At 39.4% G+C, this 20,579-nt stretch overlaps 1 protein-coding gene across 4 annotated transcripts in view; it reads left to right on the plus strand.

Annotated features, from left to right (window-relative positions):
• The window catches only part of Birc6 (baculoviral IAP repeat containing 6), a 202,419-nt gene that overhangs the window by 97,770 nt on the left and 84,070 nt on the right, over positions 1-20,579 (plus strand). For all 4 annotated transcript variants that reach the window (XM_045148971.1, XM_045148972.1, XM_045148973.1 and 1 more), the window contains exons 35-44: positions 3,795-4,010; positions 5,359-5,542; positions 6,680-6,835; positions 8,645-8,778; positions 9,526-9,679; positions 14,194-14,310; positions 16,189-16,343; positions 17,563-17,689; positions 18,392-18,502; positions 19,700-19,833. In XM_045148971.1, the coding sequence (XP_045004906.1) occupies positions 3,795-4,010; positions 5,359-5,542; positions 6,680-6,835; positions 8,645-8,778; positions 9,526-9,679; positions 14,194-14,310; positions 16,189-16,343; positions 17,563-17,689; positions 18,392-18,502; positions 19,700-19,833 (1,488 nt within the window). The remainder of the gene's footprint in view (positions 1-3,794; positions 4,011-5,358; positions 5,543-6,679; positions 6,836-8,644; positions 8,779-9,525; positions 9,680-14,193; positions 14,311-16,188; positions 16,344-17,562; positions 17,690-18,391; positions 18,503-19,699; positions 19,834-20,579) is intronic.

Raw genomic sequence — 20,579 nt, forward strand, 5'->3', positions numbered from 1 at the left:
AACTGTAGCATTTAATTTGGGAAATCAAAAATGTGGAATTCACTGTTCAAGTATATAAGATTAAGTTGAGGCTGAAGAATCTATTGTACGGGACTAGAGAGAGCTCAGTGTGTAAGGTGTTTGCCTGAAAGTGCTCTATAGTTTTATCATGTGATGTTGATAGTGCTCTGTTATTTTCGTTCTTCAATACGAAAGTACACAAAATACACAAGTATGATCTCTTTTGTTTGTTTTAAAAACAAGTAAATATGTGCAGTGAAAATTTTACCATTTTTTTTCTCCTTACTAATAGTTATGTTACTGGAAGATTTTTCAGGGTTGGGTTTGCAATTAACGTATCTTTTGGATCCATGGTATACAAGTCTCAAATCTAGGAGGTTCTTTCCAAAGGAAAAAGAAGTTCTAGTAGAGAGAGACAAAGACAGAGAGACAGAGAGGGAGGGCGGGTGGAGAGAGAGAGGGAGGGAGAGAGAGAGAATGAATGTGTGTTTGTGTGTGTGTTTCAAGATGGGGTCTCATTCTAGTCCAGGGTGACCTCAAACTCACAATGATCCTCTTACTCTTTCTCCCCAGTGCTGGGATTAAAGGTGTACACCACTAAGCCCGGCTTCCAGTAATTTTTAAATTAAGTTTTTTTTTTTTTTTTTAGTGTTTCTTTAATATTTTTATTTATTTTCAAGCAGTGAGGGAGAGGAAGGGTAAGAGTGGGCATGCCAGGGCCTCTAGCCCAATGTCCATATGTATGAGACACCATGTGCATCTGGCTTAGGTGGGTACTGGGGGATTGAGCCTGGGTTCGTAGGCTTTACAGGCAGTGCCTTAATTGCCCAAAGTTTTTATTTTTTTGTTCATTTTTATTTATTTATTTGAAAGTGACAGAGAGAGAAAGAGGCAGAGAGAGAGAGAGAGAGAGAGAAAGAATGGGCACGCCAGGGCTTCCAGCCACTGCAAACGAACTCCAGACACATGTGCTCCCTTGTGCATCTGGCTAACATGGGTTCTGGAGAATCGAGCCTCGACCTGGGGTTCTTTGGCATCACAGGCAAGGGCTTAACCGCTAAGTCATCTCTCCAGCCGCGAAGTTTTTATTTTAATTGAGTTTAAAAAAATCTGACTGGGCAATGGTTCGGTGGATCCAGTCCTTGTGGTGCATCTCATGAGGACCTGCATTTGGTTCCCGCTGTGGGGGCTTCTGTGATCCTAGTGCAGATTTGCAAGAACCTCTTCACAGAGCAGTGAGCACTGAGAGACCATGTCTTGAGTCTGGAAATCAGGGCACCATGGCATGTGTGGGCCTGCACCCTTGAACTCACAAGTATAAGAACACACAAAAATTAAATCAAGCAAATAATCAAAATTTGAAAAATTGCAGGGCATAGTAGCACGTGCTTGTAAAACCTAGCATTTAAAGGAGGTTCACACAGTGGATTGCACGTTCAAGTCCAACTTGTATTACATATTATGTGAGTTCAAGGCCATCCTGAAGCTACAGAGTGAATCCCAGGTCAGCCAGGGATAGAGTGAGACTCTACCTCAAAAAAGCACACACACAAAAACATCCATAATTATGGTGGGACACTCCTTTAATGTCAGCACATGGGAGGCAGAGGTAGGAGGAGCACTGAGTTTGAGCACAGCCTGGGATAGAAAATCAGTTTCAGGTCAGCCTGGACCTAGTATATGCTACCTTAAAAATAAGACAAAACAAAGAAACAAAAACTGCCAGGTGTGGTGGTGCATGCCTTTGATTCTAGCACTTGGGAGGCAGAGGTAGGAGGATCATCATGAGTTTGAGGCCACCCCGAGACCGTATGTATGTATGTATGTATGTATGTATGTATGTATGTATGTGTGTATATATATATATATATATATATATATATATATATATATATATATATATAGTGAGTTCCAGGTTAGCCTGGAGTAGAGTGAGACCCTAACTCGAGAAAACAAAAAACAAACAAACAAAAAGCAAAAATCCCGGGCTGGAGCGATGGCTTAGCGGTTAGGCACTTGCTTGCAAAGCTTAAGGACCCAGGTTTGATTCCCCAGAACTTGTAAGTGAACTGTAGAAGGTGTTACATGTGTTTAGAGTTCATTTGCAGTGGCTGGAGGCCCTAACCTGCTCATATTCATATTTTCTCTCTCAAATACATAAACAAAAATTGAAAAAAAAATCCCAAACACAACAAAAACTTCAACTATAATTTTTTAAAAAATTTTATTAATTTGCAAGCAAAGCAAGAGATAGTTAGGCAGAGGGAATGGGCATGTCTGGGCCTCTAACCACTGCAAATGAATTTCAGGTGCATGTGCCACTTCGTGCACCTGGCTTTATGTGGGTATTGGGTAATCGAAGCATTCGGCTTTTCAGCCAAGCACCTCATCTGCTGAGCCGTTTCTCTAGCCCCATCACTGAATTTTGTTTTGATTTTTTTTTTTTTTTTTTTCTCCCCAAGGTAGGGTCTCATTCTAGCTCAGGCTGACCTGGAATTCACTATATAGTCTCAGAGTGACTTTGAACTCACAGAAATCCTCCTTCTTCTGCCTTCCAAGTGTTGGGATTAAAGGCCTGCACCACCATGCCTGACCCAAAGTTTTGATTAATGTATATGTAGGTAACACATGTAGCAACCAAGTACCTTCAAAAATTTATTTTTATTAATTTTGTTCATTTACTTATTTATTTGAATGCAACAGACCCAAGAGAGGAAGAGGGAGGGAAAGAGGGAGACAGAGAGAGAGAGAAAGAGAGAATGAGAACGAGAATGAGTGCTCCAGGGCCTCTGGCCACTGCAAATGAACTCCAGACATAGTGCGCCACTGTGTGCATCTGGTTTACATGGGTCCTGGGGAATTGAGCCTTAAATCGGGGGTCCTTCTTAGGCTTCACAGGCAAGTGCTTCCAGCCCCCAGTTACCTTCTAAATAACATTTTATATTTGTGTTTTTAAAAACCATTAACAACATTAGTTATTTATGAGATAGAGAAAGAAGCAGATAGAGAGAGAATGGGCATACCAGGGCCACTAGCCACTGCAGTTGAACTCCAGATACACTGCACCACCTTGTTGATGTGACATGCAGGTATTGGGGAATCAAACTAACATCTTTAGGAATTGCACGCAAGTGTATTAATCACTGAGCCATTTCTCCAACCCTTATTATTTTATATTTCTAAGAATATGTAATTAGACTTTCCCAGTTTTTAAATCATTTGAATTGACATGTTAGTTTTGTTTTCTCCCCTCATCAACCTTGTATAAATTTCTCTTAGTATACTTTGGTAATTTTTATTTTAGAAGTTAGATTTGATTTTAAATCTTTTTTTTTGTCATTTTTTATTGCATTTATTTTTTTCAAAAAGGTGTTTGCTTTCTTCTTCTGGTTCTTAGTGGTGGGGTTTCACTCCAGCCCTGGCTGACCTTGAAACTCTCTGAGTTTCAATGGTGGCCTCGTTCACCTTACCTGCCATGAAATCTCGTGCTTATTATGAATTTACTCTTAAGTAGGAGGTGTCTTAGATTGTTCAGCTTACTGTTAATAATCATAACATTTACGTGGACTTACGTGATTTAGGTCTGTAATTCTAAAGCACTTGGGAGGTTGAGGCAGGAGGATCAGGAGTTCAAGGCCAGATCCAGCTTTGAGGCAAGTTTGTAGTCAGCTTGATCCACATAATACACTGGCTCAAAACCACAAAAATGAAACAAAAATCACCCTTTGAACCTTAATAGTTTTTCTGAAAATTTTGCATGCATAAAATTAAATAGTGTAAACTTCTGTATTTAGCATTTTAAGGATTTGATTCGTTTGCGTCGGACAGCCGAATGGTCCCGCTCTAGTTTAGACACTGAAGTAGCGACGACAAAAGAGAGCCCTGAAGTAGAGCCGCTTCCCTTTACTTTGGCCCACGAACGCTGCATCTCAGTCGTCCAGAAACTTGTCCTGTTTCTCCTCTCAATGGACTTTACGTGTCACGCAGATCTCTTATTATTTGTTTGTAAGGTAAGCATGCTATGAAACATAATGTATAATACAGCAAAGAAAATAACTTTAAAGCCAGTTGTGGTGGCGTATACCTTTATTCCCAACACTCGGGAGACAGAGGTAGGAGGAGTGCCATGAGTTCAAGGCCACCCTGAGACTACATAGTGAATTTCAGGTCAGCCTGGGCTAGAGTGAGACCCCCACCTTGAAACCCCCCTCCCCCGAAAAAAAAAACAAACACAAAAACTGGTGCAATTTGTGGTTGATATTAAGAAAAAGTAGGGTTTATTTTTCCTGCTTTGCAGTTACATAACTTGAGTCCTGAATGATTTAAATCAAAACATTTTCCCACCTAATTCTTAAGGAAAGCTGATGTGAGTTTTAATTTGCTTGCACTTGAGGATTTGAAGTATGCATAATTCAAGTATGCCTTTCTTTAATATTTCTTATGCTAATAGAAATAGGAAATAAACTAGCCATCAGACAGTATTACTGCAAGACCCTTAATCCATGAGTGCTTTCCCATAGCATGTTTATTCTCTCCAGTAGGTCTTTTCTTTTAAATATTTTTAATTTATTTATTTGAAGGGAGAGAGAGAAAAACAAAGATTGAGAATAAGTATGCCAGGATCTCTCCAGATGCATGAACTACTTTGTGCATCTTACCCTATATGTGTACTGGGGATTGAGTCATTAGGCTTTGCGACCAAGAGCCTTTAACCACTGAGTGTCTCACCAGCCCCTGATGTTATTCTCATCTATTTACCCAGATTTAATGTACAATGTTACATTTTAAAATTCTGTTTTGAGTAGTTGGATTGATTATAAAAATCATATCTCATTATTGAAAACTGTTATTTCAGTGCCAAAGTATCAATAGATTTGTCCTTTTTTATTTTTGAAGAACTCCATTTTTTTAATCTTTACTTATTTATTTATTTATTTTTTTAATTTTTATTAACATTTTCCATGATTATAAAATATATCCCATGGTAATTCCCTCTCTCCCCACCCCCACACTTTCCCATTTGAAATTCCATTCTCCATCATATTACCTCCCCATTACAATCATTGTAATTACATATATACAATATCAACCTATTAAGTATCCTCCTCCCTTCCTTTCTCCACCCTTTATGTCTCCTTTTCAACTTACTGGTCTCTGCTACTAAGTATTTTCATTCTCACGCAGAAGCCCAGTCATCTGTAGCTAGGATGCACATATGAGAGAGAACATGTGGCGCTTGGCTTTCTGGGCCTGGGTTACCTCACTTAGTATAATACTGTCCAGGTCCACCCATTTTTCTGCAAATTTCATAACTGAAGAACTCCATTTAAATATACTGTTTCATCAAATGTATTGCAGGTTCTTGCACGCATTGCAAATGCCACAAGGCCAACCATTCACCTGTGTGAGATTGTGAATGAACCCCAGCTGGAAAGACTGCTGCTGCTTCTGGTTGGAACGGACTTTAATAGAGGAGACATATCGTGGGGTGGAGCCTGGGCTCAGTACTCCTTAACCTGTATGCTGCAGGACATTTTGGCAGGTTAGTCAGCACTTACTTGTCCTAGGGTATCTCATCTTATTTTGTCATTGCTCATTTGATTGATTTAAAAAAATATATTTTACTTATTTCATTTATTTATTTATTTATTTGAGGGAGAGAGAGAGAGAGAAGGGGCATGCCAGGGCCTCCAGCCACTGGAAATGATCCTCAGATTCATGCGCCCCCTGTGCATCTGGTTTACTTGGGTCCTGGAGAGTCTAACCGGAATTATTTGGCTTTGTAGGCCTTAACCGCTAAGCCACCTCTCCAGTCCATTCAGATTTTTACAAATCTATTAATAGGAATCCTAAAACCATAAATTTTCTCTCTAGTATCATAACTATAACAACTATTTAACATAAGTTTTAAAAAAAAATTTTGAGGCAAGCCCAACCGAATGTCTTTTTTTGTTGTTGTTTTGAAGTGAGAGGGAGGGAGGGACGGATAGACAAAAGATGCACCAGGGCCTCTAGCCACTATAATCCAACTCCAGCTGCATGTGTCACCTTGCACACTTGCATTACCTTGTGAGTCTGTCTTACGTGGGACCTGGAGAGTAGAACATGGGTCCTTAGGCTTTGCAGGCAAGTGCCTTAACAGCTAAGCCATTTCTCACCCGTAAAGTAACTTTTATTTATTTTTATTTTTTATTTTTTTTAAATATATTTTAAAAAAATTTTTATTTATTTATTTGAGAGTGACAGACACAGAGAGAAAGACAGATAGAGGGAGAGAGAGAGAATGGGAGTGCCAGGGCTTCCAGTCTCTGCAAACGAACTCCAGACGTGTGCGCCTGCTTGTGCATCTGGCTAACGTGGGACCTGGGGAACCGAGCCTCGAACCGGGGTCCTTAGGCTTCACAGGCAAGCACTTAACCGCTAAGCCGTCTCTCTAGCCCGTAAAGTAACTTTTATATGTAATCATGTGGACAGTTAGTTTGCATGTTTTTAGACAGTAGTTAGGTGGTGGCCACTGTGCATTTGATCCTGAAAGCATGCCTACTTTGTTGTTAATAAAAGCCATATTCAGCTAGGAGTTCTTCATATGACCTTGAAATCACTGTGCCTTTAAGTGTCCATGTTTTAAATAAAAGTACTTAAATTATTACAGTGGTTAGGACTGTCTTCTTCAATGCAGGAGAGTTGTTAGCTCCAGTAGCTGCGGAGGCAATGGAGGAAGGCACAGTGAGTGATGATGCAGGTGCCACAGCTGGTGACTCTGACGACGCCCTTCAGCACTCTTCTGTTCAGTTGCTGGAAACCATTGATGAACCTCTAACACATGATGTCGCAGGTGCATTGGAAACAGCCCTCTTCTGTCTAGCATGAAAATAGTTTTCACTTTTGGATTGTTGAGTATAATGTTGATTTTTATGTTTTTCTTTTTTTAAAAAAAGTTTATTTATGAGAGAGAGAGAGAGAGGGAGAGAATGGGCGTTCAAGGACCTCCAGGCACTGCAAACAAGCTCCAGCTGCATGTGCCACCTTGTGCATCTGGCTTACATGGGTCATGAGGAATTGAAACGAGGTCCTTTGTGGCTTTATAGGCAAGCGCCTTAACTGCTAAGTCATCTCTCCATCCTGATTTTTATGTTTTTCTATTAGACCTTTGGATATTAGGTTTTCTGTTTAAATCTTACTTTATATTTTATTTTATTTTATTTGCAAGTGTTAGAGCACATAGAGCACATACATCACATTTTGCATGTCAGAGGAATTATCTCATTTGTGCAAATGAGCATGAGCTTCTGGTTGTCTTGAATTACATTCTTTTTTGGTTTTTCCAGTTAGGCTGTTGGTCCAGACCAGGCTGTTGTGGAATTCACTATGTAGTCTCAGAGTGGCCTTGAACTCTGGCAGTTCTATCTCTGCCTTCTGAGTGCCAGCTTTGAGTTACATTTTATTTATTTAATTATTTAAGAGCAGCAGACAGAGAAAGAGGCAGATAGAGTGAGTTACTTTTTTGCACCACCATGCCTGGTGTGAGAGTTACATTCTTAAACATATTTGCGGTGCTGGACGTGGTAATGCGTGCCTTTGATCCCAGCACTTGGGAGGCAGAGGTAGGAGGATCTCCATGAGTTAGTTCAAGGCCACTCTGAGACTACATAGTGAATTCCAAATGAGCCTGCGCTAGAATAAGACCCTACCTGGAAAAACAAAAACAAAAAACAAAAAAATTATGTTCTCTGAAGTACTCACTACAGTAAGATGTTGTTTAATAGTGTACTAATTTGATACTAACTAATTTATAAATGTTAAAGAAAATATTTAAAGAAAGAAAATACAGTGTAGAACACATTTAAAGATTTTCAGTCATGAAAATAGGACTAAACATTTTGATCTGTCTTGTCCCTTTTAGTAAGCCATGTTTGTAAATTTATACCACAGTCTTTTTTGATCTGGATATTCCTTTTTAAATCTGTCAGATGCTGTAGCCATTTTCACTTGCTTGCTCTTTAATGCTCTATTCATTTCTCAGCTTCATTCACTTAAAGCTGATCACTTCTGCACAGTGGCTCCTAATATATGCCTCCGCCATGGGTCTTGTAGAGGAGTTGGGGCTTTGCCGTTTCTGCTCTTGTTGAACACGCTAGTGCGTTATGTTGCAGCTAGTTACTGTGAAACTCGCGGAATCAGTTAAGGGTGGAGAAGTGTTACATTGATCTTCATGTACATACACTGAAGCCCTAGTACAGGCTGACATTCTCTGGACCGTGTAGAAATACTTGTGAAGTGTTTCTTAGAATCAGTTTATCTCTCCCCTCCCCTCCCCACATGTGGTGTCTGTACAAAGTGTCTACTTAATAAAAAGAAAAAGAATCAATAATACTCAGCAATGTTGGTGATTATTGTAAATAGCACGCCACTTGACTTATGAAGATCTAATACTGTGGTCTTTTAACTAGGAAACTAGATACAGCATTATTGTCTTTATTGTATGAGTGATAAATTGACATACTACTTACTACCTAACAGTAAAAAAGTCGGTATTTTTCAGTCATTAAACATATGCAAAAATAGTGTTTGGAGCTGAAATCAATACTTCATTTAAATTTCATGCTGTATAGTCTAGAGTGAAATAATTTGTAATTATTTGTAGGTACACCTCCTCTCTCATCTTTGGAAAAAGATAAAGAAATTGACCTTGAGCTACTGCAGGATCTAATGGAAGTTGACATCGATCCTTTAGATATAGATTTGGAAAAGGATCCTCTTGCAGCCAAAGTGTTTAAGGTATGGTATGTTAGCATATTCTCTGCAAATAAATCTTTTAGCTTTCATTTTTTGCTTAATACTTACTTAAAAGAGAAACACCACACACATTTATTCCCAAATGTGACCAGCTATTCAGCAAACTCAAAATGCATTAAATGGCCTTAGGTACCGTGGTGCTTTGTAAAACTACTAGTGGAATAGTATATAACTTTTATGATAGAGTCACTCACAGTTACATTAGTAAGAGTCCCTGCCAGCTTGCAGAAATTACATTTTGATTGCCAAAATTTCAGGCAGCCTAAGCTTAATCCAAGCTGAGCTTCTTGCAGAGTGTGCTTCTCTCTATAACACTTCTCCATAATACTTTATCCAAGTAATGTTCTTCATTGAGGCTGGTTCTCTCAGTTCTAAGCAAACTTAGGTTTGGGCTGAAATGAAGAGACCATTACTGAATCATATTTTATTTACACTAATTCTGTGCACATCAGTGTGGGTGTGAATGCCACATGCTTCTGCTGTTTCTCCTCCGTTTTACATGGGTGCATTGAGTTTTAACCAAGGTGGCCGGCTTTGTAAGGGAATACATGTTTAACCTACAGCCCATCTCTCACCCCCTGAACTATGTCTTAAATTAACAAAATTATATGTGATTTGTGAGAATTTGAATATTAGAAAAGATGTTAATTGTTTTAATTAAATACTATAACTATATATCATTCAGTAATGAGATAAAAATAAAACACACTTCTTTCCATTTTTTTAAAGCCGATAAGTAGTACCTGGTATGATTATTGGGGTGCTGATTATGGTACCTATAATTACAACCCTTACATTGGAGGTCTGGGAATTCCTGTGGCAAAGCCACCAGCAAACACTGAGAAGAATGGATCACAGACAGTCAGTGTTTCTGTGTCTCAGGGTAAGTATGCATGGGAGTATTTTAAGGCATATGCTGTTCTTAGAAAGAAATTGTAAACTGATACATGTTTTGTGTCTTGAGAACATGTGTCTGGATATGTGCTGGGAAGTTTTACTATTCTTCATAGCTGTGCCATGCCTGCCATTCAGAAATCTGTCAGTGTTTTAAAGGAATGTGTATTGATTGATGTTCTCTATCTTAGTTTCAAAGCAAAAGTTATTTGATAGCTTTTTTTTTTTGCTTTATTTAAAATGATAATACTTAATGGCGCTTTGTTGTAATTTCTTTTTAAGTAAATGCTCTTTAATTTCATTTACTTTATATCTCAAGTGAGGGGGGGATGGGTGCACCAGGGGCACTGGGGAATCGAATCTGAGTCCATAGAGTTTACAGGCAAGCACCTTAACTGCTAAGTCATTTCTCCAGCCCTGCTGTAATTTCTTTGTCATTCAAATTTGGGGGGGGGGAGTGGAGAGATGGCTTATGGTTAAAGCACTTGCCTGAGAAGCCCAAGGACCCAGGTTCAATTCCCCAGGATGCAAATAAGTCAAATGTACAGGGTGGCACATGCATCTGGAGTTCATTTACAGTAACCAGTACCCTGGAGTGCCCATTCTATCTCTCTCTCTCTAATAAATAAATAAATAGATGGGTAGATAGATAAAAACCCCACTAATATAAATTTCTTTTTATTGTGGTAGGGATTCACTCTAGCCAAGGCTGACCTGTAGTCACTACATAGTCTCAGGGTGTCCTCAAATTCATGGTGATCCAACTACCTTTGCTTCCCTAGTACATCTGCCTTACATGGGTACTGGGGAATTGTACTTGGGTCCTTAAGCCTGAAAGGTGAGCCGTTTAACCACTAAGACATCTCTCTAGCCCCAGCTCCAGCTTTTCATTTATAAACAAGTTAAAACCATTTTGGTTACTATTGCTTCACCTTTTAATTTATGTAGACCATCAGATATACTTAGGTCTTTTCATAGAGTATTTTAAACTTGTGGAAGAAGTGCACATAAGAACTTTTCAGAGTTGGGTGTGGTGATGCGCGCCTTTAATCCCAGCACTCAGGAGCCAGTGGTTGGAGGATCACCATGAGTTCCAGGCCACCTAAGATTACATAGTGAATTCCAGGTTTGCCTGAACTAGAGTGAGACTCTACATGGGAAAAAGCACAAAAGTAAATAAATAAAAAGAATATGTTGTCAGTTTGCCGCAGCGTACGTTAGCCCTCCACAAGCGCCTTGGAGTTAGATGCTGCGTTGAGGTTGTTTTTGTTCTGGGTGGGGTTACGTACAGCGTGGTGCATTGTTCTTCACGTGCATATCAAGAAGCACATTTGATGAGAATCAACAAATTCGTATTGTTATCTTAGTTGAGAACTGGTTCTAAATGTAGCAGTTGCCCAGGTAGTGTTGTTTATGTACTGGGACCCAGTGAAAATTTCTTCTGTCCTGTTCAGTTTGAGACACTCCCCCAGTTCTTAGAGCTGACACGCTTGACCTTGATGCCTGTGCAGATTCCAGTCCAGCTGTTTGCTAGTATATGTCTACATTGAGGCACATTCTGTTTCTTCTTGATTTAGATAAAGGTCATTTGCCTTGGCACGAATCCTATAGAGATTAGCTTTTCTCATTGTGTTCTGTTAGATGGCCTGTGACCTTCCTTTGCCTCTATCTGATGCTGTTTTATTCCTCCGTTGAGGGTTCTGCAAAGCTTCTATATTGTAAGGTTGCTCTTATTCCACTTATGTAAAGTTACTTTTTGGTGGAGGAGCTGAGTGTTACTTGTAAGTCTGATCAAATTATCCCATCCTTCAGTGCATTCCTTACTTTAAAAGTAAAATGAATGATTAATTGGCTTTGGTCATTTGTACCTATAATTTTGCACTGAGGAGGCTTAGGCAGGTGGATCACCGTGAGTTCACATCCAACTTGGTCTACAGAGTCAGACACTGTCTTACAATATAAACAAAATTATCAGTTATTTTCATTTAGTTATGAGTTGGCCCATGAATTTTTGTTTTTTTAAAAACAGACACTCAGATTTTAATGACTACATCTATGCTTTGTTAGTGGATGGAGCCAGATAATGTGTGTGTGTGTGTGTGTGTGTGTGTCTATAATGTGAGTGTGTGAGTTAACATTTATATATCTGATTAGGATATCACACTGTAGGTGTATACTTTTAAGTTTTTTAACTTTCTTATTGTTACCTTTTTTTTTTTTTTTTGGACTGTGGGAGAAACCTAACTTACTACTGCATTAATAAATGTGCTTCCAATTCCATTTCATTTTATCTAATCTTTGTATCTCTATAGCATCTACTTTCAGCATCCTCTCACAGGCATTTTCTGTGTTTTAGCTCGTTTTTGTTTGCATCTGTTTGCATTCATGTTCATGTCTGTATGTATTATTATAGGTATGTAGGATCATGAGAACGTATATTGGAGGCCAGCAGACAACCTCAAACATCATTTCCTCAGTTACATCACCTCTTCTTTGGAGACAGTGTCTCTGTTGGCCTAGAACTTGACTAGGGATCCACCTCTGTCTGCCCCCCCAGTGCTGGGATGGCAGCAGCCATACGGAAGTTTTTAAAAAATTTATTACTTGAGAGATATCTAACACACACATTCATACATAAACAGAGAGAGGGTGGGAGGGAGGGAGGGGAGAGAGAGAGAGAGAGAGAGAGAGAGAGAGAGAGAGAGAGAGAGAGAGAGGGCGAGAGAGAGAGTGTGTGTGTGTAAGAGACAGAGAAGGAGCATGCCAGGGCCACTAGCTACTGCAGATGAACTCCAGATGCATGTACCTGCTTCTGCATCTGTTTTATAAATGTACTAGGAAATCAAATCTGGGTCTTTAGGCTTCATAGGCAAGAGCCTTAACTTCAAAGTCATCTCTCCAGCAGGGCCCCTTCCCCCCGAATTTTTACTTGGGTTCTAGATATTGAACTCACATCCTTCTGCTTGATGCTCTTAATGCTTTGGGTTTTTTTTTTTTAATTGACGACTTCCATAACTGTAGACAATAAAACATGATACCCCCCCCCTTTGCTTTCCTTTGAAACTCCACTCTCCATCATAGCCTTTACCCCTCTCAATCAGTCTCTCTTTTATTTTGATGCCATCATTTTTTTCCTCCTATTATGATGGTCTTGTGTAGGTAGTGTCAGGTCCTGTGGGGTCATGTATATGCAGGCCATTTTGTGTATCTAGGAACACGTTGTTAGGAGTCCTACCCTTCCTTTGGCTCTTACATTCTTCCTGCCACCTCTTCTGCAATGGACCTTGCATCTGTGATAGAGATGTTTCAGTGCTGAGCACTCCTCTGTCACTTCTTCTCAGCACCATGGTGCCTTTTGAGTTATCCCATGGTCATTGCCATCTGGAAAGAGAAGCTTCTCTAACCAAAAGTGAGAGTAGCATTAATAATGGGTAGGAACATTAAGAGAAGTGCTTACTATCCAGTTTGGTGATCATATTATATACATATTATCATATTATATATATTTAACCAGACACTAGCAGTTGTTACATTCTTATGCCTCCTGAAATCCCCTGTCACAGGTTTTCAGTATCAGGCATGTATTCCCTCCCGTAGAGTGGGCCTCCAGTCCAATTAGAGAGCAATTGGTTTTCCCCATAATAGACATACCACTATTGCACCCCTAGGCTCATTTGGCCGGGCTGGCCCAATTTAAGTCTTGCAGTGTCCACTGATGTTTATCTACATTGATGACTTCTCTCTTTCCCATGGAGCTGCATGCACCATAGCTCTTTCCAGCTTTCTGTCAGCTGGTCTACTCAGAGGAGGTTTTCAGCTCAGCTCTGGCAGGATTTCTCAGTGACCTTGCACTCCATGTATGTGGAGTCTTCATCAATAGGGTCTTACCATCTATTCCTGCTGGGAAACCAAGGCCCTCTCAATGGCCTGTAATGTTTTGGGGGCATCAGGGACCTCCCTGGCCCAGAACTCACTTTAAGGTATCCCATCCCTGGTACTGAAAATTTTCTAGTAACTATCTTTGGCTTCTGAGTATGCCATTGTCCAAAAAAGTTTCCTCTGGGCTTACTCATACCCTGTTAGAATTTTTTTTATTAGTTATGTACGTAGTGTATACAGTCATGTTGGTACCATCGCCTTGTTAGTTTTGATTAGCCCTCCCCCCACCTTTTCTTCACTCAGATCTCTTGCCCTGTCCTCACTTAGGCCTTTCCATTCCCACTAATACGTTCTTCTACCTAATTAATAGCAATACTATCTCCTCCCTCCTTTTCTATTCCATTTATACCCTCTTTTCTAGCTTACTGACCTCTGCTACTGAAGTGTTCCTCCCCCTCCAACTCACATACAGACTGACTTTAACCCTTAAGACACATGCCAGGCTACCTTTTAGTAAGGGCATAAGGCTCTCTTCTGAGGGAGACTGAATATGGCCATCTTTCTGTGCTAGGCAGGATGTAAGGAGTGATGGTGATCAAGTATGCCTTCTCCTTTTCCTTGTAGCTCTAGATGCTCGCCTGGAGGTGGGACTAGAGCAGCAAGCAGAGCTGATGTTGAAGATGATGTCTACTCTGGAAGCAGACTCTATTTTACAAGCATTAACAAACATATCACCTACTTGTAAGTATACCGACAGTTCTTACTTTATTGCAAGGAATGCTTTGTCTTACCAGCATTTTCTTACGCTTTTTAAATTTTAGGCATAAAATGTGACCCTGAGGAAAAGTAGTAAATACCACCACAGATCTTTAATTTGGTAGTATGTTGAAAAATCAGAAAGGATTACAAAATGGAGGTGGGGGTGATTGCCAAATACTTGACTGAATTTTTTTTTTTTTTGAGGTAGGGTCTCACTCTAGCCCAGTTTAATCTGGAATTCACTGTGGAGTCTCAGGGTGGCCTCAAACTCACGGTGATCATCCTACCTCTGCTTCCCAAGTGCTGGGATTAAAGGCGTGTACCACTATGCCTGGCTTCACTGAAAATTCTGTCCAAAATCTTTCTTTTTTTTTTTTTTGGTTTTGGTTTTGACAGGTAGGGTCTTGCCCTAGTTCAGGCTGACCTGGAACTCATAATGTCATCTCAGGGTAGCCTCGAACTAACCGTGATCCTCCTACCTCTGCCTCCCGAGTGCTGGGATTAAAGGCATGTACCACCACGCCCTGCTGTCCAAAAATCTAAACCATCTTCTTCTTTTTTTTTTAAATTTTTTTTGTTCATTTTTCATTTATTTATTTGAGAGCGACAGACATAGAGAGAAAGACAGAGGGAGAGATAGAGAATGGGCGCGCCAGGGCTTCCAGCCACTGCAAACGAACTCCAGATGCGTGCGCCCCTTTGTGCATCTGGCTAACATGGGACCTGGGGAACTGAGCCTCGAACCTGGGTCCTTAGGCTTCACAGGCAAGAGCTTAACCGCTAAGTCATCTCTCCAGCCCAACCATCTTCTTTTTATTGTGCTGTTGTGGGGATATTGAGAGCCAATTACAAATTCATGATTCAGTGGACTTTTTAATACTGACATCATTATTGTCCTAGAACATTAAGGTAGAAGATATAAGTGACCTAACATCCAGGCATTGGGTTTAATGTTTAGCTCTGGAAAGAAAGAAAAAAAAAAAAAGTCTATAATCTAGATTATTCAAAACTTGCCTTCAGATCATTAGTCAAAATTTTTCATTCCTTCATTTAAAATTTTTGTTTATTTAGTTATTTATTTGAGAAAGAGAGAGAGAGAAGGAGGGACGGAGAGAGAATGGGCGTGCCAGTGCCTTTAGCCACTGCAAACAAACTCCAGATACATGTGCCACCTTGTGCATATGGCATACATGGATACTGGAGAATTGAACTTGGGTCCTTATGCTTTGCAGGTAGTTGCCTTAACCGCTAATCCGTCTCTTTAGCCGCCCACCCCTTTTGTGTTAGGGTCTCCTTGTAGCTCAGGTTTGTCCAAGAAATAGTCTCATGGTGGCCTCGAACTCATGATAATCCTCCTATCTGTTTTTCCCAAGCACTGTGATTAAAGTTGTGAGCCACTACGCCTGACTTCTTTCCCCTCCCCTCCCCTTTCCTTTCCTCCCCCTTTCCTCTCTGGCTCTTCCTTTCCTCACTCCTTCCCTTCTTACCTTCTCCCCTCCCCCCCCCTTTTTCAAAGTAGGGTCTCACTGTAGCCCAGGCTGACCTGGAATTCACTATGTAGTCTCATGGTGATCTCGAACTCACAGGAATCTGCCTTCCGAGTGCTGGGATTAAAGGCTTGCACCACCATACCCCGCCTTCCTTTTGTTTAATTAAAAATATATATATTGGTTAGATCTGAGTCTTGTGAATTTCTTAACTTTTCTCTTGGCTGTCTTCTTGATTCCCAAGTAATAAAGTTAAGTTTCTCATACCTAAATGAAAGCTTGAACTATTTTACAGAACACAATTTTAAATATAACTTACAAATTTTTTAAACTTAAGTATATGAAATCATACTTGTGTTTGATTATTTTTTAGTATCCCAATCTCCAACTGGTACAGATGATTCACTTCTAGGAAGTTTACAAGCAGCAAACCAAAACAGTCAACTCATGATACAGTCATCATCTGTCCCAATGCTTAATGTTTGTTTCAACAAACTCTTCTCCATGCTCCAAGTCCATCATGTCCAGGTACATCTTTCTCTTATGTGATGAAACCAACTGGGAAGCTCAGTTAGGGAAATATTAGAATTCATAACTGCAGCTCCTACTTTGTAAGTGACTATTTTTAGTGTTTTCAAGCTTTAGTACCTACCATATATTATATGTGATCCTGTGGTTTAAAAAATAGAAGCATGTTTAATTTAGGAAAACTTGAGGCATAAAGTGAATTACAATTTCTATTCAATAATTTTTTTTTTTTTTTGGTGAGAGTGTGAGAGAGAATTGGCATGCCAGGGTCTTTAGCCATTACAGTCAAATTCCAGATACATGTGCCACCTTGTGTGCATGTTTGACATGTGCCACCTTGTGTGCATGTTTGACCTTGTGTGCTTGTGTCACCTTGTGAATCTGGCTTACATGAGTTTCTGGGGAGTCGAACCTGGGTTCTTAGGCTTCAAAGGCAAGTGCCTTAAACTCTAGCCATCTCTCTAGCCCTAAATGTTTTTGGTTTTTCAGGCTGATCTGAAATTCACTATGTTGTCTCAGGGTGGCCTTGAACTCATAGCAGTCCTTATACCTCTGCCTCCCGACTGCTGGGATTAAAGGTGTGTGTCACCATGCCTGGCTAAATGCTTTTTAAAATCTACTTACTAATTTACGTATTTGAGAGAGAGGGAGAGAGAGAAAGGCAGATAGGGAATGGGTGTGTTAGGGCCTCTAGCCACTGCAAAGGGACTCCATATGTGTGCTTTACCTTGTGCCTCTCTGGCTTTATGTTAGTAGTACGTAATTGTGAGTCCTTAGTCTTTGCAGGCAAATCCCCTGACCTGCTGAACCATCTCTCCAGCCCTCAAGTAAATTTTGTTTCATTAAGAATTTCTCGTGCCTAAGGTTCCACGTTCTCCTCTCTAGGTTTCATGTCAGCCAGACACAAAAGTTGATGCAGGTGCACAAGCTCACAAGGTGGTGCGTGTGGCTGGAGTTCAATGGCAGCGTCTGGTGTTTGACTGCAGTGACTGGAGGCCCTGGCATGCCAATTCTGTCTCTCTCGTTTCTATCTCTTATAAAAATTTATTTAAAAAAAAAGACTTTTAAGTTTGATTTCTTTGTCATCTGAATTGAAGTGATTAGAGGGGCTGTTCAACAAAGAATTCCTTATGAGATGCTTTTACGAAAATATTTTTGTTTAAATGATATTTCATAATTTAATAAGTACAATTTTTCTCTCAATTTCTTTTTTTTTCAGTTGGAATCCCTTCTCCAATTATGGCTCACATTGAGCCTGAATTCTAGTTCCTCTGGAAACAAAGAGAATGGAGTAGACATTTTTTTATACAATGCTAATCGAATACCTGTAATTTCATTAAATCAAGGTAAGAGTTAGTAGCCGGAAAATTAATGTAAGTGACAGATTAAAATGGTAATGAGTTGGTTAAGATATGTAATGTGTTTTAGGGATATAATGTTTCAGTGCAAAACTTTCTCCTTTTATTTATTTATTGTGTTTTATTTTACTTAAATTTTTTTTGTATTTATTTTGAGAGGGAGAGACAGAGAAAGAGAATGCGCACACTAGGGCCTTCAGCTACTGCAAACAAATTCTAGATGTGGCGCCCCCTTTTGCACAAGTGTGACATTGTGCACTTGCATCACTGTGCATCTGGCTATATGGGACCTAGAGATTCGATCATGAGTTCCTAGGCTTAACCAATAAGCCATCTATCTCCGGCCCTTTTCTGCTTTTTTATTTGACAGGTTTATTCCTGATTTTGTTGTATGTCTTATTTTAAGATTTTTTTTCATAGAATATGAAATACTAAGGTAGCAAAAAATTACTGGTAAAAATACAAGACATCTATAATGATAACGTTTCTATTTACATATCCTGGGCAGAGCTTTAAAGTATATGTTACTATTGACTGGTATTTAATATGGAATGGTGTTTATTTGTATGTTTTAAAGATACTTAGGTGATTTATAAGGAAGTAATACCTTATTTGTCTTTCACATTATAATCGTGGTAAAAATGAAGCTATTTAGAGTAAAAGAGCTTTCCTGTTCTCTCTCCCATGCAGCGTCGGTGGCCAGCTTTCTCTCAGTGCTGGCTTGGTGTCCCAACACTTTGCTGCGGACCTGGTGCTTGGTGCTTCATAGTCTAACGCTGATGACAAACATGCAGCTTAACTGTAAGTTCACACATGTTTTTAAATTTAAATCTCTGAAATAGACCGTTTTAATAATCTTGCTATCATATTTTTAAGATGTATCTTTCCACAAAATGATGTGCTTGTTTAAATGATTGACTACTCTTTAATTCCATTGTATTTAGTCTAAAATAGTCAGATAATTTCATGTTTCTGAAGGAGTTGCTTAATAAAATGATTTTTTCTTTTGGTTTTGCGAGGTAGGGTTTCACTCTGGCTCAGGCTTACTTGGAATTCACTATGGAGTCTCAGGGTGGTTTCGAACTGACGGTGATCTTCCTAACTCTGCTTCCCGAGTGCTGGGATTAAAGGCCTGCGCCACCATGTCCGGTGTTTTAATATTCTTTAACAGTGATAATATTGTTAATTTTTTAAAAACATTGAGACAAAGAGAGACAGAGAGCTGTGTGTGTGGTGTGTATGTAGAAGAGTATGGCCTTGGTAGGTCCTGTTGCTGTTGTAAGACAACTCCAGACGCATGACCTACTTTGTGCCTCTGGCTTCATTTGGGGAATCGGGAATTGAATTGAGCCTGACAGGCTTTGCAAGCAAAGTGCCTTTACTTTAACTGCTGAACCATCTCCCCAACCGTGATAATGCTATTATTGAAATCATTTCTGACATACAAAGTGCTATGCCATTTTCTTGTTTGTAATATATTTTTCTTAAATGAGATGAAAAGTATCCATTCGTGGTACTAATGATAGAGTAATGCACAGGGTGTTTGTGTTATTCAGCTCTGAATACTGATATGTTAATCAGTTTGTAGAACATAACCTTTACGTGACTCACATGCAAAAAAGAAAAGTAGAATTCACTGTAGAGAAGTAAGTCAAAATTTCCCTCAAAAGTATATCTTTCTTCATCTGTTCTAGAAAGGGGAGGTTGTTCCCAGGAACAGCCATTCCAGTGGAGCATTATAGATTTTGATACTTGGGACCTGTGTGTTCTGTAAGAATATAGTATGGGACATTAGACTTAAGAGATCAAGCACACTTGGCAAATACCACCACCTTGTCATATTCTCAGTCCTCTTTTTATTTTGAATCAAGATACAGAATCTTACTGAGTTGCCTGCGCAACACTTGGACTCTTTGAACAAAGTGATTAATAGAATGCATGACTTACTTCATAGTCCATTTGATCATGGTTGTTATACTATTGTTATTTTGTTAATAGCTGGTTCCAGCAGCACCATTGGAAACCAGGAGAGTACTGCTCATTTGTTGGTTTCAGATCCAAACCTCGTTCATGTGTTAGTGAAGTTTCTTTCTGGTACCAGTCCCCATGGAACCAATCAGCACAGCCCACAGGTAACACAGCTTGTAGTTGCTGGTGTGTGCTGACTTTCTTTTCAGTAAGCTGTTTGTGAAATGTAACTGTAAATAATAGTCTTTGTATATCAAGTTAACTGTTTTATAGTACTTATAAAGTAGATATAACTTTACAATATTGCATAGAACAGTGATTCTGCATTTTTATGTAAATGTGTATTTTGCCATTGATTTTTGAATAAAAATCTTTCTGAACAAATGCTTTTTACAAAATCAAATATACATTTAAAATGTTTGGAATCGAATACCTTATGCATGTAATTCTTGTTTCATGATCTCTAGCATTAAGATTGCCAATTTATGGACCTGGAGAGATGGCTTAGCAGTTAATACGTTTGCCTGAGAATCCCTAAAGACCCACATTCGATTCCCTTATATCCTCATAAGCCTAATGCACAAGATAGCACACACCTCTGAGACTTGTTTATACTGACATGCCCATTCCCTCCTTCCCTCCCTCCATCTCACTCTCTTCTCTCTCAAATAGGTAAATAATATTAAAATTAGCTAGGTGTGGTGGCACACACCTTTAATCCCTGCACTTGGGTACCATAATAAGTAGGATTGCCATGAGTTTGAGGCCCAGCCTGAGTTGTAGTGAATTCCAGGCCAGTTTGGGCTAGTGTGAGAATCTACCTCCATAATCAAAAAATAAAATAAAAATGATAAAATAAAAGTAAATAAAAAGGATTACCAATTTACATAATCATTTTAGGAAATTAAAT

Source organism: Jaculus jaculus, chromosome 5, assembly GCF_020740685.1.
Source record: "Jaculus jaculus isolate mJacJac1 chromosome 5, mJacJac1.mat.Y.cur, whole genome shotgun sequence".
NCBI lineage: Eukaryota > Metazoa > Chordata > Mammalia > Rodentia > Dipodidae > Jaculus > Jaculus jaculus.